We start from the raw sequence: 27,070 nt of genomic DNA on the forward strand, positions 1-27,070 counted from the left end.
TGAAACCCAGCGTTGCTGAAATTGTTCCCTGGTATCTGACTCCCGGCATGAGTCAGGGAGACAAAGTGGGGAGGTTTGGAAGGTGAGTCACAATAATTCAACTGCAGGGCTGGGGTTTATCCTTTCAAAACGCCCTAAGCGTGGCTCGTCCCAATGGCAATCTGGAGGTGAATTAAACCACGGTGGTTTCCCCAACTTTTGAATGGTTTAATTCAGTCAGATCAAGACCTGCCACATACAGATTTTTCTGAGTCTTTTTCCTCAATATATTTTGAGGATTTGCTGGTCTGATGAACCTCTTGGCCGTTTCTTGTTCTGCTTGTTTATATGTACTAACACTGGCCTATGTATTTTATAACACACCCAAGCACAGTAAAAAAAATTGTTTATTAAAGTAGTTAAGAGGTCATATAACTCACTCTCCATTATAAATATTAGTTATTTTACAGATAAAACATCAGGCGTGTTTGTGTAGGGGTTGGGGGGTTTTATTTTATTTTTATTTTTTATCAAAAGCAAAGTATTTTCCTCACAGTTTGAACATGTTTCTTACTCATCCACATGATCTTGAAAGTATTCATCCACAAGAGCAGATTTATCTTCTTCACATTCCTGTCAAAAAAAATCCAGAAAACATAAACCTTCCTGGGCTGAACACAGGAATCATTAGGGGACTTTGAACAGTCATGCAGGAAAAAATCTTAGTGATCTCAGTGGTCCTTTCTGATATTTGAAGGTTAAAACTCTGTTATTTTTGAAAACCAAGCCAATACTTTTAAACAACCATTTGATCAACCTGCATATTCAAGATTATATTAAAGAATTTCATTTTTATAACTAAATGAAGATGATACAAGCATTGTCACTGAAAGACTAAACATGGCTTATTTTGAACTGTACAAAGAGAATAATTCAGTAGCAAAGCAAAGAACATACTTATATCACAACTTCTCTTACGGATACTTTCTAATTTTTCATCTTCTCAGCAACAGTCCCTTACCTTTGGTTCTTTAAATTCCAGATCTTCTCCATACTGAATGGTGAAGTCTATGTGCTGCAGAATGATGTTTATGCTTTCCTCATCAGAGCGATCCAAAGGCAGGAATCGAACCATGCCATAATCATCAATCTACAGAAGGGAAATGCAGAAAAGTTCATTCTCAATCACAGCACTCAAAGCCTCTTCCTTAAACCACTCTTTTCTGGACTTCTAAAATAGCATTTAAACTCACACTGCAAACCAACGGCAATTCCCAATTCCCTACTCAGAACACCTGGCTACCAATCCTAAGTTCTATGCAGCAGCAAATTCCCAAAATTGCCAACAGAAAAGAATTCAAAGAAAATGTATTGGCTATAATCCAGATATCAAGAGTATCTTATCAGTAGTATCAAGAATCTCATGCTAATCTGAAAAAACAAAAAAAATATTAGTTAAGCAAAAAGTGATAGTGAATTTTAGGGTACTAGCTCAAAAGCAATGTACCTACCAATCCACATATAGATTTGGTCAGTTTTTTAAACCTTTTGCTTTTCAATATATTTGTAGAATCTTCAATCATAGAATACATATCTGGATCCAAGTACCTGGAGAAACAAAGTCGTCATCAACATTGAAAGTCTGTCATTCAAAATGACATAAAAGATCCAAGATAATTATTTACAGAAATAGCCAGAGATCAGTACAAACATGGAGCTATTTTTTTGACTCTGACTAAATTAAGCATCCTACCCAGATGTTTAAAGATTATTGTTTGAAATAAACAAAATCCATCTTCTCCCATTCCAAATGAGTAGGTTTTAATTGTGGGAAACATTAGACTCAAGTGAACTTTGCTTCAGTATATTGTACCACAGAGTAAATAAATTTTTGGAACTCACTTTTCTATTTCCTTCTTGGCTTTCTTGCTCAGCAAATCCATTTTGGTCATGACGTTAATCTGTGGAATCTCCAAAGATATCATTGCACTGAGAGCTGCCAGGATTCCAGAAATAAACTTGAAGAGGATGAAAAATGATGTATTAAAGTACACAAAAACAGAACACAAACATGCAGGACACTCAACCACAGGCCAAATCTGGTAATGAATATATGGAACATGGACACAAAGCCATATGAGGAATCATTCTCTCTGTTGGAAAAAGGAAGTGGCAAAATTTTTGGAGCCTCAAATATGGATCTGCCACTGAAAAGGAAAAGAAAACCAAAACCCTTCTTGGAATAGTTACTGCTAAATGGGGAAGGTGGCCTGCTTGTTCTTGGGATCTGAGAAAGCTCTCATGGAATCACAGAAGAATTTAGGTTGGAAGGGACTTCTGGAGGTTATCTGGCTCCTACAACTGCTCAAACAGAAGCACTTCCAGGTCAGAGCAGGCTGCTCTGGGGTTTGCCCAGTCAAGTTTTGACTCTGTGAACATTCACTGCACAATCCCTCTGTGCCTGTCCCAGTCTGTTCACTCTCCCAATGCTGCTTTACATCCATCTGGGATTGTCCTTGCTGCAGGCTGTGTCTGAGGCAGCTGATGACAGCAACCACATCTCCCTGCACCTGGCAATGTTCCCTCTGGGCAAACCCAGCTCCCTGAATGGCTCAGACTTCTTGTTCTTTATAAAAATGAACTTTATCAACAGATTTCAAATGGATACCTTGAAAGATTCCACCATGAACTGAGAATCCACAAGGAAAACTCCACAGACACGGAATTCCCACTGCTGCAGCTGCTCCACCAACTGCTTCATCACTGGCAGGTGTGTGTAGAGTTCAATCTGACCTGGAGCACACTCAGGATGTTAACAGGTAGGAATGTGAAGCAAACAGGAACAGTACACAGTTATATGTATACAGGGGAACTGCACTGAAATAAAAACTGGTAAGGAAAGCACCCTCTTTTGTGGCAGCTCTGTGTTTGAGTGAAATAGAAAAGAAATAAAAGGAGGTTTTTTCTCCTTTGGTCCCCAGTTAGTGTTAGTTTGCAGTTGCCACAGCTCATGATGCTACCAAATAGCTGCGCAGTCACCCAGATCAGCCCAGGACCAAGTTCACTCCTGAGACACCTGAAAGTGACCCTGACAACTGATAATAGCTGAACAAAATGGGAATTATCACAACCATCCACAACCACATTTTCCAATTTGCGAATTTTCCAACGCTTATGAAGAATGATGCCAAAACATTGGCGTGGCTTTACCTGGGCAATCAAACAAAACATAGTCATCCTCCACGTGCCCGAGGCTCTCCTCCAGCCAGCTGAAGTTATTGGCAAAGTATTCCATGCAAAACACCAAGCCACCATTGGGGCCAAACCTCAAGGACTCGTCTTCCATGACATCGTCCACTTCTATCAGCTCGCGGATGTCTGCGACAACACAAACGGCCCCAAAGGCAGGGAATGAACTCTGGCAGCTGAGGAAACTTCACAGCAGTGCTGGGTGCAGGGGGATCTCCCTGGCACAGGCACAGCCAGCACCAAACACAACACGTTATGTTCATGAAACTTACACAAATGCCTCCATTCCACAGGTAAATATATGCTAAATACTTCCCGGGACTTACTGGAGAGGGGTCTTTTGAGGGTTCTTGGAAACATCTCATTCCCCAAGATATAAGGTAAGATATGGTCTAATGAATCTCTTCCCCTGAAAGTATCTCATCTATGTGGGCAGGTCAGGGTGCACTTTCCTTATCATCTTTGTTCAGATACAAACACTGCTGCTGTTCTTGAAATTGAGGCATCTGCCAGTACCTATCAATCACTGGTGTAGGTAAATACAGGGATTGAGAGTGCATCAACCTCTGATATAGGCACTGAGCACTATTTGCTACCAGACCAGAATTATTCCTTAATTTAAGGATCACACGTTACTTTATTAGAACGATTTTCCAACATCTTCCCCCAGCGGTGCACGGGCTCCGTTTTGGAGGAACAGAACCGGTCCGGTCGCACTGTCTGGGGCAGCCGAGCCGAGCCGTGCCCGGGCCGCGCTCACCTGCCATGACGGGGTAGCTGAAGAGCTCGGCCGCCGGGTCCAGGTTCACCACCTGCACGGCGCGGCCCAGCGCCTCGCAGTGCTGCACCATGGTGGAGCAGTACGTGCTCTGCAAGGCACACGCGGCCGTCAGGAGCCGGCAGGGAGCTCCCTTCGCCCGCCCGTCCCCGCCGCTCCCCGCTCACCTTCCCGCTGCCCGCCGGGCCCATCACCAGCTGCGCGTACCGGGGCATGGCTGCGGCGGCCCGGCGGGGAATGGCCGCTGCGGCGCCCCGTAGCTCGGCTGAATCCGTGACGGGCTCAGCGCACGGCCCTGCCCGCCGCCGTACGGCGTGCCGGCGGGGTCAAACCGTGCACGCCCCTCTCGCGAGACGGCGGCGCTGGGGCGGGCGCACGTGCGCGCGGTGAGGGACCGGGACCCGCCGCGGCCCGAGGGGCCTCCGGTAACACCGACACCGCCCCCGGGCCCCCCCGCGCAGCCCCCGCCTGCCAGCTCCCACACGCGCCCGCTCCCTCTCCTCCGGAGCCGCGGCGCTGCCGCCCCTGACGGGGACCCACCCCCGGTGCTTGTACCGAGCATCCTCGCGGGGCCCTCCGTTCCGTCAGCACCGGCACCACCCCGCCCTACCAGCCCATCCCTCCTCAGGTACCGAACCGCATTCCCCCGGCTCCCCCCGTCCCCTCAGCTCTGCCCCCGTGAGTCCCTCCGGCCGTGTCCGTGATCCCCGCCGTGCCCGGTGTCCCGGCTCCCTTCCCCGACCCGCCCTCGCTTTTCCCCGTGGCACCCGGCACAGCCCCGCGCCCCTGTGCCTGTCCCCTGCCCTGACCCACCGCCTCGGGACTTTCCCTCAGCGTTCCCCACTGCTCAGCACAGCTCGCACCGCATCCTGCGCCCCGCCACACGTACCCTGTGTGCTCCCATCGCTCTGCGGGATTTCTCGTGTGTTCCAAACTCTTTCCTTCTTGAGTCTTGTCTGCTAAGTCCCTTGCTTGAAAACGTGTGTGTAGACCGCTATTAAATCCATTAATGCCTTGAGTTTGCTTTCCTTTTTTTATGCTCTGTTGGTTTTTTTTTCCCCAGTGTTATTGGATCAGGTAGTTACTCTTCAGGCACTGATTTAAATGACCCCTTTCCTTTGCTAATATGAAAGAGGTGCCTGCCTCCAGTGCCCCCGCTGTTTGTGTGCCACTGATTTAACATACTTCATGTTGTCCTTAACCCAGTGTGTTCTGTAATTCCATGTGGGTTTCTGAAAGATTTTTCTTCATTTTGTGGTGCTTTGGCTGCTTTCCCCTAACATGCTAGAATTCCAGTACTGCTTGGCGTCCTTTGAAGCAGTTTCCCTATGTTTTCATATTTTTGGCTCCCATTTTCCTCTCCCTGATCTCTCACTATCTGTTGACACTTGCCCTGTTTCCTGTGGGACTCTTTGAGCTGGGAGGGCTGTGACTGACGCAGACCAGACCCTGGGTGCTGATGCTGTCACCCTGTGACCCGCAGGCCTGTGACATGGCCACGGAGGTGGCCGAGCCCGTGGTCCCTGACTGCCGAGGGGACAGCAGGAGCGGTGCCAGGTCCGACGCCGATTACCCCTTGCGGGTGCTCTACTGCGGAGGCAAGTCCTGGGAGCTCCCTGGCTGGGCAGGAGTGGGAGCACACATCTCTGCCTGCAGGAAGCACAGAAAAGGCTGTTGGGCATTAGTGTGATAGAAAAAATGGAATATATTAAACTGCCATACTGTGTTCTTTGCATGTTCCGTTTGTAGTTACGTGGGTGAAATTTGAAGGGAAGTAAATTATCTTGACAGGTGTGTTTTTAGATAGGGATGTCATTTTGCTTCAGGCTGGAATACAGTAGGAAACAGCCCTGTTGTGTGTGAAAATTGGCACAGTTGGTTTGGCTGTCCCCTCTCTGGGACATTGGCAGCTCTCAGAGAAAGGAAAGCTGACCAAACCACCTGGTGCTTTGTTCAGTGTCTCTTTTGCCTCAGGTAGAAGTGGTGTTTTGTTCTGTAGCTTTTCCCAACCTTGGGCTTCTCCTCCCCTTCCCTCAGTGACTGGCAGCTCTTGCTGTGATGGTTTTATCCTAATGCAGAGCGTGCGAGCACAGGTCTAATGAGAGAGGAATTAAAATGTGGAGTGGCAACAATAAAGAAAAGTTTTTGAGTCAGTGTATGGTTATAACCAGAAGTTATGTAAGAACTCATCCCTGACTTTGAAACACCATTTGGAATTTAATTACTAAGTCTGTAAGTAAAAAGGTGAAAAGTAAAAATTCCTTTTGTAATCTGTTCTTTTTATTCCTCCTTCTTTCTCCAGTCTGTTCGTTGCCAACAGAGGTGAGTTCATTGTCCAAATTTCCTTCTGTCCTATTATGCCCTGTTTTGGTGTATTTGTGTTGCATTTTGTCATTCCTCCACTAACAACATTCATATGACTTTTCTCCAGTACTGTGAATACATGCCTGATGTGACTAAATGCAGACAATGGTTAGAAAAGAATTTTCCAGATGAGTTTGCAAAGCTTACAGTCGGTAAGAGTCTTTTCTATTTTCTAACTGATATGTGTCCTTGGACATATTTAGAAATATCTGAGCTTATCCTCTTTCCTTTTCCTGATGTATCATGTGAGAGTTAATGCTTTGGATGTTGTGAAATGGGTTTTATAATGTCAGAAAACACTACATAATCAATTTTTAGTTTCATTAATAATATTTGAGCTTTCTTAAGGTTCCTGCCATAAACAGTCATCCATGCACTTGTTTCCCATCAGAGATAGTTTATTGGATTTTATGTCTTTCCAGTCTACAGTGGATAGCTGGAGGAAAGGTCTTTAATAACGGAGAACTTAATTGTTTGCATTTGGAATTTCAGTATTAATATCATTATTTCTGTCTCTGTGCAAGAGCCTTTATTGAAATTGTCACTGTAGCTTGGAGCTGAGGCTTTTCTGGAGTTTAATTTGCAGAAATGCTGTAATAAAGATGTAACATGCCTCAGTCAAAAGGCTGCTGCACTTCAGCATAGTGTACTGATTCAGCAAAATATCACTTTACCTTACTTTCTGTTCCTGTAAGGCTGTGGGGTTTGATCACTAAATTTGTTTTTTTTTTTCCCTCACTCCTTTCTGCTGCATTTAAGAAAATTCACCTAAACAGGAAGCTGGGGTTGGAGAAGGCCAAGGAAATGTGGGAGGAGGAGAAGAAGAGGAGAAGAAGAAGCAAAAGAGAGGCAAGGTCTAAATAGTTGCTTGTGGTACTGATTTCAAAGCATTTTGGGGCATTCCTTTCTCACCTGCTGGTCTGGAGCAGGGCACGAATTCCTTGCATTTTAGTGGTTAGCTCTGGAATATAGGGAATACATAGGGAAGTATATCTGGTAATGCCTCATGACTTTGCTTTTGCCTTTGTTCCTTCCACCTCTCTGTATTCACGGAACAGGATTTGGTTTCATGCTTTAAAATCTGTTACCTGTGTCTCCATTAGCAGCTGTGTCTCCTCCCAGCAGTACTAATGAAAAACATTTTCAAAACCCAACTTTGGAAGATACAAAGTTATGTGGAATAATTTAAACACACTTTTATGTTCGATCATTGGAGTTCTTTCTGCTGAATTAATTAACATGCTTTCCACCATAAATCAGAGTTCTGGAGCTGTTAACATGTATTTGCCTGTGCAGTGTCAATTGTGTGTTATGCTCCAGAAATTATGGTTAATACCCAGTAACCTTCATATTTTATGCCACATATATTTGTGTTTTATTTTTGGCATCTTGGTAACCAATTCAATTTACCTTCTCAGCAGGCAATGTGTAGTGACAACAGTAATTCATGTTCTGTCACTTGGATGCTTTTCCCAGAGATTTCAGGAGATTTTATTTCAACATTAATTTGTTGTGGTATGATTAGTTTTCAATTTTATGAGGGGCGGTATGATTAATTTCCAGTCTGGTGTTTCAGTCTGGTTCTAAAATAATAGTGTTTAAAATATTTGGTGATTTTTCTCCTAGAATCTAAAGTTCCATGAAAACTTACAATATGGTGTTAAGCAGGATAATATAAGAGTGACTATAAGAGTGTGAGGGAAAATAAGCATAAACTTCATAAGACACTGCTGAAACTCACTGAAGGAAGTTTAAGGCAGAAATTTATTGTATAAAAATTATCAGACACTGGTTTATAATAAAATAGAATTGAAAGTGCTGCATGTTGGAAGCAGTCACAGGGGTTGGTTTACTTGTCATAAATTCTTTAGGTTTTCATACTGAGAAGGCTCAGAAACATGAAACTTTGGTTACCCTGGAAAAACATGATGACTGTACACGAAGTTAGCTGAGATCTTAATCTGGCTGGAAGAATCCTAATGAGTGGAATGTATCTTCTGCATGCTTTACTCTGACTCAGAAATGCCTGAAATGGAGAGTGTTCCCAGAGGCTGGCCTAGGAGCAGGCAGGGGGAAAGGTGGTGTAAATGGTGTGGAATTGGGGTGCTGTGGCTGGCTGCTGTCACAGCTTGGGCTTGGCTGCTGGCTCACATTTCCATGCCTGGTTCATTGTGGGGTCGTGCACGGGTGTCCAGAACTTGATCTGCTGTTAAACCCAGCAACCTGAGGAAAGCAAAACCTTGTGGCCTCAGGAAATGGGCATGAGCAGCTTGCTTTGCCTCAGACACAAACCATGAGTATGTTAAAATAGCTGTGGAAAATATCAAAGAAAAAAAAAAATATCAGGCTACACCCAAGGAACAATATAAATGTAGCCCAAACACAGTGATTGGTAAAGTGTGGGGAAAAGGGGTTTTTTTTGCTGATTGTAGTGGGGTTCTTTTGTGCAACCTGTGTTTGAATGCACATTTCACATGTATATATTGTTATTTCCCATCAGACTGGACTTTGATGCCATGGGATCTTTCTTAAATAATAGTATATCTCAGACAATAAGCAAAATACATTTTTGTGTTGGGGAGTTAATAGTTTCTTTGTTTATAGGGACAAAATCTGACCTTGTATGCTTTTTTCTTTGATGAACTATGACATAATTTAATTAATCATGTAACCTTATGTTCTGTTTTAAAGGTGGAAGAGGTCAGATAAAACAGAAGAAGAAGACTGTACCACAGAAAGTTACGATAGCTAAAATTCCCAGAGCAAAGAAAAAATATGTCACAAGAGTGTGTGGCCTTGCCACATTTGGTGAGTTTGGGTTTTCCTGGTGTTGGGTGTGCCTGCCTTTAGCCTCATGATGCTTCTTCTGGTTGTATTCCACTGGGCAATCTCCTTCCAGCTGTGAGATTAAAGTCCCAGGGTGCTTTTAGCAGTTCCAAAGCATGTCAAAGGTACACTGACTTCCCACAGGGATAAATTATTAAGGCACTTACTGCCATGATTTTTCAGACAAAGAGGGTTACAGGTTTCTTTGAAACAGGGTGCAGACTCACCTCAACAGAACATGTAGAGGACATTCAGCAGTTTCTACCATGAAGCATTTGTAGATCTGTAGAGTCAGATGTTTTGGGTCTAAATAACAAACTTGGCTTTCAGTGGAAACTCTAGCAAAGCTTCAACTGTAAAGTGCCACTACTTTTTCAAGTTAAAACAAGATTTTGGCTTTTATCTTGAGAAAATATTTTTTGTGACAATAACTGTACTTAAATTGTTCATTTTCCCCTGGGCAGAAATCGATCTTAAGGAAGCACAAAGGTTTTTTGCTCAGAAATTTTCCTGCGGTGCCTCAGTAACAGGAGAAGATGAAATCATCATTCAGGGGGACTTTACAGATGACATTATTGATGTAATCCAGGAGAAGTGGCCTGAGGTAATAAACCCTTCTTTCTCTCAGGAAGACACCTGCTTTTCCACACTAGCCTGTGATTTACCAATGATTTTGGAAAAGGATTTCATCTTTGGCAGCACAGATTGGTGCACAAAAATAAAAGAGCAGTTGTTGCATTCCCACCCTACAGTGAGGGAGGCATGTCAGAATAAATGCAGCTGTCAAATATCTGTGCCTTCTTTGTGACCATTTCTTAACAGTGAGTGTCTAAGTGTTCTTACATTGCCATCCTGTTTCTCAACACCTCTTAAAATATTACAAAATTAAAACAAACGAAAAATCCCCAAGGCCGACACATTTGTGCTTCAAAAGAGACCAGCTAGTGTGGGTTGGACTGAAATTTAAGGCTGAGAACTGTAATTGCAAGGGCTTTCTCTGGCTCTCCCTTGTCCTGGCATTTCCCAAGTGGGATTCTTTATGGTTTAACTCCATAGGCCTGTCTTTATTCCCAGCCCTGCAGGCTCAGCTGTGTCCTGTAAGCACATGTCACTCATACAGGATTTACAGCAGGAGATCTGGAATGGGGCTGTTCACTTCTCCCACACTTCACTACACTTACAGGGGTGCACGTTGAAGGAGGCATGTAAAAAGAAAATATTTAATTTGCTGTCTTGTGGCTTTTTCTCCCTAGGTGGATGATGACAGCATTGAAGATCTTGGAGAAGTCAAGAAGTGATAGTGGAAGACTACCTTTATTTAATTACATGGTTATAAATGATACAGCAAAAGTGAGGCTTCTAAATCCATTTGCTCTGCAGTGAAACTGTAGAGAACCCATTTCCTTGGCATTCTCTGTATAGGCTGCTTGGTTTTCTTTTTTGTTTTGGGGTTTTTATTTGTGGTATTTGCCAAAGTTAAATTGAGGTTCTACCATGCTTAAGCATGAAGTAGATTTAAATAAAATTACTGTTCCTCACTGAATACTTTTTGAGGTTTTTTGCATCTACTTTCCTCTACTTATCTTACAGGAAAATAAGAATTTAAGACATTAAAAGTTTGTTTCTCATCTGCTCTTCTTTCTGCTGAGCTTAACTGAATAAGACACTTGGCTGATGTAGACCTTTCACTTACCTGAAGAGAATTTTAGAAATCAGAATGGAACAAACATTCTAAAGGTTTGTTAGCTGTGAAAGAACAGTGAGTCCTGAAGGTGTCATTCTACATGCCTGCCAATTTAATTATTTTGTTAAGTGGAAACACTGAGAAATCTGTGAATATGACTTAGAAATTTAGCCTATTTTCATGATTCCAAAGATTTAACCCTGCTGGGCTTCTAGGTGAGGCAATTGTAATGGCTTTCTGCTTTTAACCTGCAACTCATTCTAGAATGGTAGTAATGAATACAAATTAATAGTGAGCACTGTTCCACAGGCCATGTTAGCAACTGGGGTGCCAGTTCTGCTGTCTGTGCTCCCACAAACAACCTCGAGCATCGATTTGGTGCTTTTTGTTCCATTGTTCCATTTAATAACAATAAATGCTCCCTGGTGGCAGGGTCCTGGAAGTGACATGCTCCTGTTACTGCAGAACCTCAGAGCTGAAAGCCAAGGGGGTGATGTGTCAAACTCTCTGTTCTCTTCCTGTAAGGCTGCTTTTTACAGTGATTTCTATTTATAAACCATGGGTGTATCTGGAGAGATAACTGTCATGGGAAATAGTGTCTCTCAAGAGCTGCCTGCACCACTATAGTCCTCCCATTTAATGCTGGACAGGGAAGTTGCCTCCAACCCTTAACATTCCGGCCTGGTTCTTACTCAATTATCACATTTTTCTAGCAGCTCCAGCCCCACCAGCAGCGCCCCGGGGTGAGGCGGCAGCCGCGGGATTCGAACCGGACTGAGAGACTCGAACCGGGAGCCGCCGGACTCGAACCCGCGGCCCCTTCGTGCGGGGGGCGGAGCTTCTCCAACGGCGGGCGGGGCCGGGCGGTGCCGGTGGGTCGGGGCGGCCGGGGGTAACCGGGGGCCCACAGCGGGTCCTGAGCGGGGCTGGAGGGCGGGGGAAGCTCCTGAGCTTAGGAAGGGCCGCCCCAGCGGGAAGGGACAGCGGGGGAGCCCTGCCCGGGAGCGGGGGTCGCTCCCCGGGGTGGGCCCCGCCTCAGGCCTGCGCCCCCGGCCCGACCGCTCCAACGCCGCCTGTGCTCCCTCAGGGCCGGCGCGAAACGCGGGAGCCTCCGGTGCTGAGCGTGACATCCTTGAAGCCTTCCCGCTTCCACGAATGCCTGGCAGAGCTCTGGCCCCCAGTCCCCTATGAGTTCATCACCACAGAGTTCTGCTTCGCCCCAGGTAAAACATGAAAGCGCCGTTAACAATCGGCTGTGTTCTCGGGGTTGAGTCACGGAGCGCTGGTGGTACCACCTTGTTCTGCATAGGGCTTCGGTCAAGGGCCACAGGTGGTGCCACCAGCATAAGGAACTTCTTGGAATGGTCTCTATTTATAATATAAACACAGCTCAACTAAAAATAAACCCCTCGAGTTTATTATGAGAGAATTTGTCACTTCCCTTGTGTTGAAATGCATTCCATGTCTCACCTTTTGTAGGCACTTAGCCCTGATCGAAAGAACAGCATCATTAGGAGGCAGAGACAGGAGCTCAAGCTGTTAATTGCAGAACTGAAAGATCGTGACAGGGAGCTCAATGACATGGTGGCAGTGCATGAGAGACACATTCAGGCCTGGGAAGATGATCGCCAAAAAATACTGACTTTAGCAGAACAATGCAGCGTATTAACTAGTAAGTGTTGTGACGTAAAGAATGAGATTTTGCTCCTATAAGCACGTTCAGGTGCTTCAACCCCTCAATAACAGTTTTGCATCATATAAGGAACCATTTCCTACCCTTCAGCCTTAAATTTTATTGTTTCTCTAGGATCTAAACTTCCACACGGTGCTGAAGTGATCTTGAAGGGGGTGTGATGTTCAGATAACTCTTTCTTGTCCAAATGTGTGAATTGCTTCTATGAATTCTTTAAAAAATAATCTGATTAAATAAATGTGGGGGAAGAGGAAAATTTGCAACCTGCTGGTGAGCTTTGTGCCCTGAGGTTCTGCTGCACATCTCTGAACAAACACAAACCATCCAAACACCTGATGGCTCTGAACAGTCTCAGTACAGAGCTCACCACGCAGTTCCTGTTCCATCTGACCTGGGTAGCCAGGGAATCCTCCTTCATGGTGTGCAACATAAGCATCCAGGTCTGAATCCTATGATTTTGAAACACTGGGTTAAATTATTTCTGAGATTTAAGAAATTGCATGACAGCCTCTCAGCTCTTCTCTCACATATAACTTTGTCTCCTTCCTTTTCAGGGGAGCTGAAGGAGAGAAATGCAGTTATAAAATCACTGACCAAAAAGTTAAAGTTATTAGAATCCCAGCATAATGACAGTAAGGTAACACTTGAAAGCACACAACAGAAGTTTAAAGAGCTCACTCAAAAAGTAACAGATTCGTCTGGTCGCTGCCAGGCTCTGGAGGTAGGGGTTGAGTAATGGTCTGGTTTTGTAGTCCATGCATTTACAGGATGCCTGTGATGAAATGTAACATTTCAAAACTGAGACATGCAGGGTATTAAAACCCTTGATCACAAGCAAGTTGGGGAATAATTTTTATGCCAGTTCTATTTTCTCCAATTTGCTCAGGATACCACATTGCCATACACAACGTTTAAATAACATTGTGGATGCATTTACTGGGAAAAAAAATAACTTTGAATCACTGAAGTAATAGCTGACACTTATTTCTGTTCACTAGGAGAAAAATCAGAGTCTTCACTGCTCAATTTTGGAACTGTCTGCTAAAACAGGCCAGCTGCAAGCGAGGGAACAGGAGCTTCTCTCTATGCTTCAAATGAAGGTAACATCTGTAACATCTGTCAGCTCACGGGCACTAAATGTGGTCAAGCTGCAGTGCAGCTGTTAGTGACTGTGCCACAAGGCTTCTATCATTGGTGATCTCACTCATGGTTAATTCTTAGGCTTGTTTGAGAAGAGAAAAATGGTTTGTTGTCACAAACCAGCTTGTTTCCACGATTTCATTTGGGTGTTTTTTTTTCCATCAACAGCTCAGAAGGAAGTCTGTGGGTCACTTTAACAACTTCAGAAGGATGTACTGTTGTTTTGTCCAAACCCATCCATGATATAAAAAATAAGAATTCATTGTGTTTCCTATTTCAGGATAAGGCCTTACTTGAAACAACTGATCAGATTAGTGAGGTTAAATCTATATTTAAAACATTGGAGAATGCACTGCATACAGCAAAGTCTGCTGACATCGGTCGCAGCAGAGAGCAGCCAGACCTCAAGCTGACACTGAACGATTTCATGTGTCACGTAAATACACTGAAAGGTAAATGTTTCTGCTGGGCACCTAATTTAGTGTAGGCCAGCATGATTCCTTTTCACTCTGGGAAATGCTACATTTTGTTTTGCAGATATCCTCTCTGAAAAGATGAAAGAAAGCAGCAAGAACCAGGAAGAAATCAGTCACCTGAAACAAGAAAATGGCTGCTTGAGGAGTCAGCTGATACTGGCAGGTGAGGGTGGGCAGTTGGCCTTTCATGCCTTGGCTTTCAACAGCTCAGGGAGTTCTGGGCAGCAATTCACTGATATCTGTGAAGGAGGCAGCTTGTTACCTGCCTTCCTTGCAGTTTAATAAAAGTATATCCCTTGTGTGCCATTCTTCTATGAAGCAATATCTGGGGCTTCTGCAGGGACACTTTATAAAATCTTGAGAAAGCACAAATTCACCAAGGAGATAACACAAGGGGAGGAGTGAGTGGCTTGGGGGACTCTCTCCTGGAAATGTTGAGACCTTCTTTTCTCTGTTGCTTTCTTTAGATAATGGAATTGGTTTAGGCTGGTTTAATATGCAGGACTTGGTAAACTGTATCTTGCTCTCCATAATACTTTTGGTTTTGGGTGGAAGAACATCTGGTGCTGCAGTGGATCAGAAAGGTCACTGCAATATTCTTGGGGATAACCACAGAGACCTTGAAAGATTAGGTGGCCAAAGGTGTTCTCTGCTGTGAGATAATTTCCTTGCCTATCATTTTTAGTCTGCTATTTGACCTTTGTCAGATATTGATGCCATGTCTCATCATTTGAAAACAAATAAAATGGGGAATTGTTTTGCTGCACTTCTCTCTATGTGCATGAATTATAATTAGTTAACTGAATTTCCTTTATGCTTTCCTCTTTTTTCCCCCTTTTCCCTTTGCCTTTTCTCTTTTCCTTTCTGAAAACGCTAAATAAATCAGTCAGCAAAGCACAGTATTGCTGCAGTAAAATGAAGCCAGATGCTGAGGAAAAGTCCAAGGAAAATACTTGATTTTTTTGTTGTTGTTGTTTTCTTGTGGGTTTTGTGCTCTTTTTATCTGTTGATCTTAAGAAACTGCTTCTGTTTTGTTTCGGTACCACCTCCTACTGCTACAGACACAGCATTAGCAATGCACTTGCTTTGTGTCTATTCACCTGAAGTAATAAAAATAATTATTATCTTTTGAAACAGTGGAAGAAGCACAGAGAAAGGACCAACTTTTTCAGTTTGCCAAGTCTAAGCAACTGCGGATTGAAAAAGAATTGTCCAGTTTGCGACAGGTACAGCCCTGATTGTATTTCTGCTCCGAGGTCAGAGGAGCATTTTCAGGAACATCAGACCTGTGTGGAGCAGTGTAAAAAAGTTAGATAGATATTATTACTTAAGGAACACTTAAAAATCTGTTTGTGCCTTTCTGGGATCCCTGTAGAATGTTGATTTATTTCATATGGGGTTAAGCTGAAAAGCACATGGTGCCTCCAGGCTTGGGAAGTCACGTGAAGGGCAGCAGGATTGTGATTGCACACCTGCCCAAGGTGAAATCAGCTGAGCAAGGGACACAGTGTCCTGGCAGGTCTGTTTTTCACAACCTAAACCCTGTGTGTTCACCTGCTCTCAGTTGAGGTTCTCAAAGCATGTTCCACTTTTTAATTGCAAATAATTGATGGGTAGTTACCTTCTTCATTAGCTTCACAAAAAATCCCCTGCAGTAAAAGCCAAATCCCATGATCATAATCCATGTCCTGTAATTCTGTAGCTGTGAATAACGTAATCACAACATGTATTAAATATCAGGTAACAGTAATGATATATTTATTGTTCAGTGTAGTTCCGTCTTAGAAGAATATTCTAATCTGATAAAAATCCTGTTTATTGTTGCAAAACATTATTTTCCTAAATATATGCAGAGATGTCCTCTTAGATTTGGAAGTCCTTGTCAATAATCTGACCATAGGCATTGGTTTATGAAAACATTTTGAGGCTGTTTTTGGAAGACGAGCACTGTGGTAGTACCTGATGACGTTCCTGCACCCAGACGTTCACCAGTGCCCCTCACTGCCTCTAACAGGTCTGTGTAAAACAGCAGTGGGACTTGCACTTCCTTCATGTCTACTTTGATAGCTCTCAGGACTTCAGGCAAAAACATGAAAATACATCAAGTGGGAGGAGGTAAAGACATTTTAATTTTTTTTCTTAAATAGTATGTTCTCAAAGAGAGACTTCACTGTTCAGCCCCAGCTAACATCCTAACAGGGGTGTGTGCTGGCTCAGGATGGCTTTGCTGGAGTTGACCACAAACATCCAGTGAAGCTGTCAAGTACCTTGTGTTTTATTTGGTCAGGAGAGACCATGAACATCAGTCACAAACCAAGTTTTGTTACAGGCCAGACAGCTCATGATTTTTTTTAGAAAGTGAACTAGTCTGGTGGTAGGGGTGTTAACCTGGCTCCCTGCTACTTTTATTTAAAAAGCAACATTTATTTTAGGAACTAAACTTAGAGAATTGGTACACACCCTGGAGGTTCAGACAGAGCCACCATACTGTGATTAAAACATGAGGGAACTCTCGGACTGATTTTGAAAAGTAACAGCCAAATCTGGGCAGATTTTCTGTGGGGTTTTGGCAGGATACAGCTGCCTGGCTGCTGCAGAACCGTGGCAGCAGCCTGTGTTCTGTAGAGCTTTAGGAGTGCACTTGGGGATGCTCTTCACCTGCAGTGTTTCTGACTTGTTTTTGTCGTGCCGTTGTAGCTCAGGGGCCACGCTCCCTGCCTCTGAAAGCTCCAGCGAGACAGACAAGGGTAGGACTGAGGGCAGCCACGGGATGTGCGAGGAGTGTGGAACTGCACCAGTTCCAGCAAGTAGGGTAAAACCCACCCCTGAGATGTGTGAAGTAGATAATAGACAGTTACTGAATGCTTCAGACTTGGAGGAAACTACCTCAGCATTGTTAAACCAGTGTCAAAAAGCTGTGAAAGGCTTGGCCCTGCCTGTGGAAGAAGGAGAAAAGCAGGATGTTGCATCAAGCTTTGATGAGCTAGACAGTGAAAAATTTCATGAGGTAAACAACACAAAGCCATTGAGAAACAGGGAAGTTGGAGAGAATGGAGTGAAAAGCAGAGACGAGAAAACCTTTGAGGTGTCGTTGCCTTCATATGATCGTTGGCTCAAAATCAAATCTCGTGTAGATTTGCAAAGCACTTTAATCCAGAGCAGCAGCACATCTGACAAAACTGATAATGCAAACAAAACCTGGGAAGAGAGATCTGACGCTGAGTCTGGCCAAAAAAGCAGAGAGACTCCTGTGACTTGCAAGTCTGACTCTGATTCCGGTATTAATAACTTCATTGTAAATAAAGATACACGGTGGAAGCCACTCTCAGATCTGGAATGGCTGGAGATTTTCAAACCCAAGAAGAGGGATGGAGATACGTACCATGGAAGAGATGACAGCTGTTTGGAGACTGCACAAGAGATGAAATGTACCTGCTCAAAAAGGTTATGAGTTTGTTGCCTTTAAGAAATAAGCATAAGCTAGACTTGCATAGAAACTTAGGTGTATAAGCTCTCAGTATTATCTCAAGCTATGTTTAGAGTAAGTGCTGTTTTAAATACAGTTTTTCAACCTGAAAAGTAAGAAATTTAAAATAAAAATAGCTCTTAAAGTATTGTGATTCTATTTTTATGCATTTATTTTTTTCTCCTCTCTTATCCCCAAGAGCTGTGTGGGCAGGAGAAGCTGCAATAGCATATAACTTAGCCAAATAAACTAATTGAGAAAATCTTACAATTTTTTGAAATCCCAGGTGTTGCTCATAACTCTGATGGATAAAATATGTTCCGGCCAGAGCTGGACTTGTACAGTGATGTTTCTGTAAGGCAAGAAACAGATGCAAGTTTTGTGTGATACTTTAGTGACTGTTCTATTTCTACTGAGAAATCACATCTTGGCTGGGCAAGAATGTAGAACACAGCTCTGAGCACAGGCTGTTGCCTCTGTCAGGGCAAGAAATGAGATGGCAAGATTTAAAGGACAGCAATCTGTCCACTCTCCAGCTCATGGGACTCTATCCTTCTGTTTGTGCTGTGGGAGGAGAAGGACATGTGGTTGGGGACGAGCAGGATGAGGTTTCTAGTGGTGAGAAGTGTCAGAAGACGACCCAGGTACCTCAGTGATGTTGGAATGTCTCCGAGATAAAAAACCTGCTCTGCATTTACAGAAGTGGCTTTGTGCCTGCATAAGCAAAGGCATTCAGAGCTGGGACTTGCTGTGGATTTGTTCTGTTGGTTCCTCTATTTCTGTTCAAAAAATTGATTTACCCAGCTCTATTTTAGAAGGATTTTTAAAGTTTCACAGTGATTTCATAGCTGCTTTTTAGCCAGAGGAGAGGAGCCTTCCAGCTGGTGGTTTGACAAGCACAGTAAATGAACAGCTGTTTAAACCTGCTCACAGTGTTTGCCAGCCAGCTGCCCAGCATCCAAACAGAGTAATGTTATGGAATGGAAAGATCTGATGTATGGATGTTTTCATTCTGTGTGGCTTTTGAAACAGAAATATTGTAGTAATTGTTGCTGCAGTGGGACAGACCTGTTCAGAAACAAGGTGAATGGGCAGCCACTGATAAAGAATGCTGGCCTGGCACATTCCCACGTGCCTTAGCTGGGCTTCACTCTCCATGTGGGCTCTCTCTAGTTTCCACTGCCTATAAATCATTGGAAAGACTCCACTCCCCTTCTGTCTACCCTGACCTTCCTTATCAACTCCTCCAGCAGCACCAATGACATACTGCCATCCCTCCAAATCCCTTTTGAGGCTGCATCCTGAAAGCTGCTTTCACTTTTTGTCTTGCCCTATTTGTCTTGTCCTTGAATGAATTTTAAGGGGAAAGGAACAAATTCAACCTGGGCAGTGCAGCTAGAAGATATCCTCCAGTTAGGGGAGAGCTGTGGGATTTGCTGCTGAGCTCTCCAGTTTTCTTGATGCCCACATTTGGTCCTGGGGCCCTGCTAATTGGAGATGGATTGACTCAGTGCAAATCTCTGACTCTCTGCTCTCCAGCCTCTGCTGACTCGGATTTGGCAGGCAATAAATCCTCACCCGTAAATGGGAGGAAGGCAGGAGCATTGCTTCTGTGAAGGGATTAATGGCAGAGACCAGCACAACATTCCTCCTGGGACTTGGATCTGGATCCTCCAGTTTTCCATTGCTGCTTTCAGAGTGCTGATGATGTAGTTTGTGTTTAGGGAAGGGTGCTGGCACCTCCCTGTCATCCCAGCAAATATTTTTGCCATGAGTTCCTGAGTTCTGGAACAGCCAACAAGGAGGCTGTTAACAGTCAAATGCCTTCCCCAATGGCAGAGGGGATTGTGAAATCCCAGAGTGCAGGAATCATTTCTGTGTTCTCTGACTTGGTGACTTCATTTATGTTGGGCCAACGTTTGCTGCCTTTGGATTTTTATCTCAATTCTCATTTTACAGATGGAGCATCAGCAGGTACTTGTTGAGTCTGCCTGGGCTGGACTAAGCCACCCATTCCTGAGCCACTTCCCTGCCTCAAAATCAAACCTGTGTGTTTTCCAGGACAGGCCCTGCTCATCTCCTCACATCCCTGTTCCAGGCTGCTTGTTCCCTCACATCTCCACAGAACCTTTCCTTGTCAGAAACACAGACATGAGCTTTTCTCTCTTAAAAGAGCCTGTTTTATCCCAGTGTTTTATGGGAGAGGTGAAATGGGACACAGCAGACACTCATGAGCTGGCAACTCTCGTGAGGGCTTTTTCCTAGATTGAATGTCACTTAAAAATACACCTATTTTTAACAGTCTTGTCAGGTATGGAATGCATTGTCACACCAAAATAATCATCTAAAGAGCATCTACTGAAATGTCATCAATTCAAAAAGGATATTTGCTTTAAAATACACATATTTTTTCATTATTTGCCAGTCCAGGCAGAGCTAGCAGTCTGCTTCTGTTGTGTTGATGAATATGGTTTGCTCCTATATTTAAAAATAAATAAACTCGAGCCTCTTTGGGAAAGCTCTCCTGTGATCTCTGAAGTGAGATGGTGACTGTAAAACACTGTGAAATTCCCTTGAAAGGTACACCTACAAATATTAATTTGCCTAATGGTTGATTAGAACCAGAAAGGGATTTGAGGGTAAGAGGAGAGCAAGCAGCAGAGTATTGGGAAGAGCAAAGTTTTCCCTTGGTGTGCTCCTTGCAAGGTTAAATACACACTCAAGCAAATGGTCATGGAGCTGGTTGAGACTGGTTGAATGTCAAACCCTTGTGCTCAGAGGATGAAACTGATCTAGGGAAGCTGTTAAACATGGGAATACTCTGAGGAGCAGGGTAATCTCCCAAGCTTCTTGGTTTCCTTGGCTCAGGGCCCAAAGTTATTTATGTTGTGCCATGATTTTCCCTTGAAAGTTTAAAAAGGATGGTGATGCTGTTTCTGCCAATGTCTTGGTGTTTTTTTTTAACAGTGAAGAAAACGTGGATCTGAATTCCCTCTGCTTGATTTCTCCTCCCTTGACATCCACTAAGACCAACATGACCCAAAGTTCTGGGAAATTCTCTGATGAAGATTCCCCTCTGGACATCAGTGACCTGGCAGTGACTAAACCAGCAAAGAGATACTGCATGAACACAGTCAGTATCTTATTGCACAGTGTCCTTGACTGATTTTGAGGGGAATTATGAGGAATTATGACTGATGGTAGGAATGCAAATGCCTCCAGGCATGGAAGAACTGGGTACTCAAATGATGAGACAGCAGGCTTATGGCAAAGGTGATAATATGTATTTTTTTAAAATAGCTCCTTGTTGCCACAGGGTGTCTTGGACAACATAAATATAAGGGTTTTTTAAGTGAGTAAGGCTTTGGAATGAAAAGCTTGAGGAAAATGGATGCTGGCTAATTGGTAATTCCACTAAATATCTGGGTACACGTGGATGCAGTTATCAGAAGCTATTGGACATTGTTTCTTTCTTGTTCTACTTGGTTTTCCCTCTGTCTCATGTCTTTATTCTCCCCTTTTATCCCTTAAGTACTTCTCTTGTGAGTGCTTAATATACCCACATGTGGAAATCTGTTTAAAATGGCATTAGGAAAGAGCTCTGTGTTTATTAGAAACACCAGCAGTTAGAGTCTGTTACTTTGCAATATTTTGAACAGAAACATTTCAAAATGCTGATTCTTGGTGTGTTATAATTCTTTGAAATCCTCCCAAAAAAAGATCCTTCCATAACTTTGGCTCCCTCTCTGTCCTGCAGGGCACCAGTTCCCTGTTCTGGAAGCTGGAGCGCTCGTTGGCCCAGTCCCGACAGATGCTGACTGATCTGGAGCTCAGCCTTCTCCACACAAGCATTCCCAAGACGAACAACATGAGTAAGGTACAGATTTCTCTCCCAGGACAAGGCTGGGGTCTCAGGAATACTGATTGGGAACATCCTTTCCCTTATGCTTGGCTTGCACTGCATTAGCAAAGCGTGAGGAGACAATTCCTGCATGCCTTAGTGCTTGAATTTTTTATAGGATTCTGTTTGGCTGCTCAAGGTCATGACAGGATTTGACTCCTGCTTGTTTCTGAACAGATGGAAGGCAAAAGTCATTTTGGGGCAAGCTGCAGGAGGTCTAGAAAAAAGTGAACACTGACCCTTTTTGACTTGAAGCAAATGAGATGATTTCTCAGCTCAGCACACACTCACTGCTTTGCTGTCCCAGAGATTCGCAGTCAGAACTGGTTTATTATTTTAATCATGGAAAGGAGGGCAGTGTAGGGAATATATAGGATACTTTGGGTGTGAATTTAAACCAGAAACTCAGCTTAAATAGAGGCAGAGTTCTTGTGTGTTAGTAGTTTTAGCTCCTTCATAGCAGGATCAGAGAATATATTCAGTGGTCAAAGAAAAGAACCTGTATGTAGCTGTCATGGCAGTTTATTTTATGAGCACAAGTGCTGATAAAGTTCCTGTTGAGTATTTGGGCAGCAGAGGTAATCAGAGAAAGGGTCACTTGTTTAGTGGGTAAATATCCATAAGAATTTCTACCTTGTTTGACAAGGACATTGTACCTCTTGTCCCTAGCAATGAGCACACTTGTACTGGGGTATATCCCAAAGGGAGGATTTAGGCTCCGGGTTTCATAGCAGTGCTGAGCCCTCATCTTCATCCTCACACATTTCACCTCCCTCTAAAAAGTTGCACTTCTTTTAGCCTTAGATGAACCTGACCAGAACAACGTTGCTGTAAGTCACAGACAAAGCCATTTTTATAACATTCAGAACCATAAACCCTTCGCTATGCTGGGCCTGACTGTAAAGGTTGTGTGCCAGCGTTTGCATAAACTGAAAGGATATTCTGTTCAGAAGTTCCTCTGCAGGATTTCATTCAGTGGCAAAGACAGCAGCAGTTTAGTCTTTTGCAAAGACTCCTGAGTAGGAGGATTCCTGAAAAGCTCCCTGCACACAGTGCTTGCTTGTGGCTCTTGCCCAGCCCCATCAGCTGTCTGGCTCCTGCTCACTGCTTGGCACAGCACAGCACAGCTCAGCTCCTCCGTCTGCCCATGACTCTGCTTTAGGATCTGATGCTGCATTTTTGAGCTTGGAAATTGGCTTCTCCTTCAGCTTTAGTGGATATAAAATGAAGGAAACTCCTGTGTAGTGGCAGGAGCAAATCCTGAGCCACATTTGTGAAACTTTGATCTACTTTCAGAGCAGTTCTGGGCAAAAACTCGTCAAGCGTGTTTGAGTTAATCTATGCATAATCAGGCCAGCTAACCTGTGCTTGAAACCAGGCTTACCTGGGGCTGTTTTAAACTGAGCTTTAGAACGGAATAAATATGTGATACAGCCTTTAAAATTTAATCAGGGGGACGTGGTACATGTTGGATTCTGTGCCCTGCTGGGGCAGGGAGGAGAAGGGGAAATTAAGAGCTGTACCCCTGCTGCTCACCAGCTTGAACCTGGCAGCTCTGGAAATTTTATTCTTTGAGTCCTTTGATTTCCATGTAGTATTTTTACATTACAATAGAAACAACAGAACTTGCAGGAACTCTTCACAGAAGCCAGTTATTACCTGGTGCAGAAGAAAGAGATGCTAAGCTTCCTTTTTTTTCTCTGTGATGTTCCCTGAGCATGAAGGTGTTTTCAGCTTGATTTTTTTTGTTTGCTTCCCTCTTTATAAATGCATCTGCAATATTAATACATTTTATGGATTTTTGAGATGGGCCTGGCACAGGATTCTAAGTGCATTTCCAATAAAACTCTTGTGAGTACTGTAACAGCAAACAGATATTAAGTCAGCAAGTAGTTCCTTTAGTCAAACAATTAAACTTTTGTGAAGTGTGTTCCTTATCCTTGGGGCAGTCAGATCTCACAGCTTCATTCCCCAGTACCTGTGCTCTCCTTATTGTAGTTAAAACCCTTCTGTGTGTTACAGATAACAGGATCAAGAATGTGAACATTGCTGAATGAGAGATTGGGAGGTTTTTTCCAGTGCCAAGGCCAAGGGCTGTTTTAGGATACTGTTCTTGGGCTCAGAGCCCCAAAAGTAAAATGTATTGAATAGAGCTGTTTCAGAATATCCAAAGCAGCCTTGCCCACTGCAGATTGTTTTTTTCTTTCTGAGTCAGGAAATTTCTCACTCTCTGATTATTTGTTCTATTGTGGCTTGGATGCTTGCAGTAGGCACCACCTTGTCTGGTTCTGAGGACAAAAGAGTAACCAGATATGGTTAAAATCCTGAACAGCACACAAAACTGAATAAGAACCAGCAACAATGAGGAGAAAAACTGGCAGAAAAAGAGAAACCTCTCAGTGCTGACACAGCCCAAGCTCATGCCTGCAAAGGGAGGTTACCCCAGAGCCAGCTGGGCTGTGACACTGTGTGACTCCAGTTGTGGATCAGCCTCCAGCCCATGGGGAGCTGGTGCTCAGTTCTCTCTTGGATATTCCAGCTGCAGTCCCTGAGCTGTTTGTGCCCTGGGGAGTCAGGCTGGCTGGCTGCACTCATGTCCTGCTGGTTCTGCATTAAGCCTGGAGTCACTGAGACTCCTCTGAGAGCCCGTGGGGACTGTGGAGTGCAGCTGATGGGGCACTTGGGGGAGAGATGGAGTCTGAGCAGCTGGAGTGCCAAACCTTCCTCTGCTGTAACGTTCCTGTGCACAGAGAGCTCTTCCTTTCCTGAAAAGAGCCCTGAGGTAAAAGCAGACAGAGGTTTTATAGGTTGGAGCCAGCACTGTGACTTGCATCCTGAAACCACTGATGTTACAAAGCTTCAGGAGCAAATCCCCAAAAGTGCTGAGCCCCGTGCTGAGGCAGCAGAGTGAGGAGAGCACACTGAGCCTACAGAAATAATCACATTTGCCTCAAGTGAGAAAGAGCTGGTGGAACAAACATGCCACAATCCACTGTAGATCCATGACAAGAATGAGTGGCTCTCCAAGTCACTGGCTCATGCATAATTTTCATTTTCTTTCTGTGTTAAAAGGCACTGAATCACTGTGATCAGTTAGATCAGAAGCAGAGCAGGCTCAGAAATAACCAAACATTTGTGCAGTTTCATATACAGAAGTGATTGAACTGATTTTGGTTGTGTTTGTTCGGTTTTAAATTGCTTTGAAACTCATTTGAGGACAGGTGCACTGACAAACATTAGGGCAATTTCCTCCCTAGCTGCCAGTGATTAAGCTATTCTATTCTCATCAGTCAGTTGTCTTGCCTCTAGAGAGAGGTTGGGGGGGCAGGGGGAGTTGAAGAACTCAGGAGTAGAGAAGTTAGGAAAAGGCTATTTTCAGTTTTGGACACAGCAGCATGTGCCAGTGCTCATAAACGGTGACTCAGTGGCTGGCCTGGGGCACAAAGATCACTCCTTTCCTCAAAGCCAACTGGAAAGGTTTTATTTCCCAGCACCCCAGTGGTGGCCCTGAGACTATTGCCTTTCTGTGAAGTACTTTGTTTACCTTTTCCTCTTTATATTTTTACTCTATGTTCTTACTCTGTTTGCAGTGTGAAAATTTGTGTAGTAAATTTACATAAGTGTGATTGCTTCAGATATTTCAGAGGAAATGTTCCTGCTTTTTTCATTAAAATATTTTCCTTTTTCTTCAGAGGGAGAAGTGTTTCCAACACAGAGGTAATACTGAGGACTGAAGATCATTGACCCAGCAGCTACAACAGAAAGTTACCTCATATTTTTCCCGTGGTTCCTCCTGAGTGGTTGAAAGACTCACAAGTGGCAAGAAGATGTGACTCTGCAAGAATGTATTTTATCTTGAAATAAAACACAGAATTACACCAAGATTAACAAAACTATTTTTATAGCTGAGAGCTCAGGTTAAACACTAGCTTGTTTTTTAAGAATCTGAAGTGTGTAATTGTTACAACATAGGAACTATTTTTCTTTTTTTTTTTTTTTTATGGTGGCTCAGAAATATTTATAGACTATGACACAGCCAAGCATTCTCCTTTTTTTTTTTTTTTAGCACATTGTTTTTGTTCTGGATTTCTTGCCTTGTAGAGAGAGATGAATAATGTTTATAGGAAGTTCCTAATTAGTGTTGTAAGCAGGAACTGCCTCCGATGTAGCTGAAATGGGAGAGCTGTCACCCACAAGATGGGCAGAACATCTTTCCACACTCAGGAGCTGGTTTTTCCAACAAAAATCTATGGAATCAGGTGTGTATGGCCTCTGTGTCCATTGTAGAGGTACCCAAGTATGATGTAACTTTTTTTTTAGCATTTAAACTGGATTTATGTTTGCTAATTGGGCAAGATGTGCTGTTATCACAATTGGAACTTCTTTTTTAAGGTAGAGATCAAATAATCTGATAAAGGTGATATTTTGCTGTGTCTCTCTTGCCTGTTTAACACCTTTAGCACTTGATTTCTGACATTTCTCAGCACAGACATGAGTGGGCTGCCCAGTCCTGTGTAGATTGGGAGCACTTTGGGACACCAGTGCCCCTCCCACAGCCCTGTGCCAGCATTTTTCCTGCTGGGGGGAGCCAAGGGTGGGAGTTTCTGCTCCATCCACTGCCACTAATTATTGCAGAGAAACACAACACTCCTTGGAATCTCCTTGTTAACTCTTCCATTTCATTTTCTGCTTTCTCTTTAATTACTCCAGTGACGGCCTTTCCTGAAGGTATTAATGGCCCCAGAATTAGGTGGCCAGTTCTGATGAGAGCTGCTGTTCTCCAGACTCTCCCTGCCTGCTCACCAGCATTACCCACAGAGGGAAGCTCAGCTGCTCCAGCTCTTTCCAAGTTTCCTCAAGCCTTTACAGTGCATTTATTCCTCTACCTGCACAGAACCTTCTCAGGCTCCATCCTCACAATCTACTGCTGTGGGTATGATAAGAATTCCCCCTAAAAAGCCAGTGATGACATGCCATGATGCTCACCCTGAAGCTGTCCAGCAGCTACACAGAGAAATTGGTGCAACTTCCAAGCAGCAGCTGCATTTAAATGGTTTTGAGGTTATTGGATCAACTCACTGAGTTTAAACCCCCGGAGAGTTTAAAATGATGACTTTAAAATCAATACAGAAAACTGAGCTCAAGTGATGCATCAAGGATCTGCAGAGCCTTAGCATTTTGTGTCGGGGCTGTCCTGGATTTGTGGAATGGGAAGAAGTGTGTTAATTTATTCAGCACTAAGTGACATAAAGCTCAACTACATTATTGACCACACTCTGATGCTCGAATGGAAACACTTCAAACTCGGTGCCTTAATTCTGGAAGCAGCTCAAATACTCCAGGGAGCCCTTTGCTATTGTATCCTTGGTTTGAATTATTATTTAAAGACAACAAAGCTCCTGTTCAGCCGCGGCCTTTCCGCAGGGTGGGTGCGAGCTCCGGTCATTGACTTTGGTAACGGGAATTGGTGTTGGAGCTCCGGTGCAAGTGCAGTGGGAGAGGGGTGAAGATGGG

General features: G+C 43.7%; 3 protein-coding genes across 9 annotated transcripts; 2 read left to right on the forward strand and 1 right to left on the reverse strand.

Moving 5' to 3' along the window:
- Nucleotides 1–368: 368 nt before the first annotated feature.
- On the reverse strand, nt 369–4,309 carry GPN3 (GPN-loop GTPase 3). Of its 2 annotated transcripts, none has more exons than XM_012577946.5 (8): nt 4,174–4,309; nt 3,989–4,097; nt 3,190–3,357; nt 2,648–2,772; nt 1,882–1,997; nt 1,491–1,587; nt 1,001–1,129; nt 369–612 (listed from the first exon to the last, which is right to left on the reverse strand). In XM_012577946.5, the coding sequence occupies exons 1-8, from the start codon at nt 4,219–4,221 to the stop codon at nt 550–552; spliced, it is 855 nt and encodes a 284-aa protein (XP_012433400.2). In that variant the 5' UTR covers nt 4,222–4,309; the 3' UTR covers nt 369–549.
- On the forward strand, nt 4,309–10,739 carry DENR (density regulated re-initiation and release factor). 2 transcript variants are annotated; one of them, XM_072936261.1, is made up of 8 exons: nt 4,309–4,431; nt 5,490–5,604; nt 6,309–6,328; nt 6,438–6,522; nt 7,130–7,219; nt 9,062–9,178; nt 9,661–9,800; nt 10,450–10,739. In XM_072936261.1, the coding sequence occupies exons 2-8, from the start codon at nt 5,499–5,501 to the stop codon at nt 10,492–10,494; spliced, it is 603 nt and encodes a 200-aa protein (XP_072792362.1). In that variant the 5' UTR covers nt 4,309–4,431; nt 5,490–5,498; the 3' UTR covers nt 10,495–10,739. The 2 variants fall into 2 exon arrangements, with proteins under 2 accessions (XP_072792362.1, XP_030141228.1); XM_030285368.4 differs by lacking the exon at nt 4,309–4,431 and adding an exon at nt 4,493–4,634.
- Nucleotides 10,740–10,884: 145 nt separating this feature from the next.
- Nucleotides 10,885–26,967, forward strand: CCDC62 (coiled-coil domain containing 62). 5 transcript variants are annotated; one of them, XM_072936255.1, is made up of 14 exons: nt 10,885–11,772; nt 11,968–12,103; nt 12,360–12,552; nt 13,128–13,294; nt 13,572–13,673; nt 13,994–14,165; nt 14,251–14,352; nt 15,327–15,415; nt 16,204–16,304; nt 16,887–17,633; nt 20,623–20,788; nt 21,413–21,532; nt 25,249–25,815; nt 26,267–26,967. In XM_072936255.1, the coding sequence occupies exons 2-13, from the start codon at nt 12,068–12,070 to the stop codon at nt 25,288–25,290; spliced, it is 2,037 nt and encodes a 678-aa protein (XP_072792356.1). In that variant the 5' UTR covers nt 10,885–11,772; nt 11,968–12,067; the 3' UTR covers nt 25,291–25,815; nt 26,267–26,967. The 5 variants fall into 5 exon arrangements, with proteins under 5 accessions (XP_072792356.1, XP_030141224.4, XP_072792357.1 ...); XM_030285364.4 differs by having other exon boundaries at nt 10,885–11,752; XM_072936256.1 differs by lacking the exon at nt 10,885–11,772 and having other exon boundaries at nt 11,779–12,103; nt 13,128–13,210.
- The last annotated feature ends 103 nt before the right edge of the window (nt 26,968–27,070 follow it).

Source organism: Taeniopygia guttata, chromosome 15 (genome assembly GCF_048771995.1).
Source record: "Taeniopygia guttata chromosome 15, bTaeGut7.mat, whole genome shotgun sequence".
NCBI lineage: Eukaryota > Metazoa > Chordata > Aves > Passeriformes > Estrildidae > Taeniopygia > Taeniopygia guttata.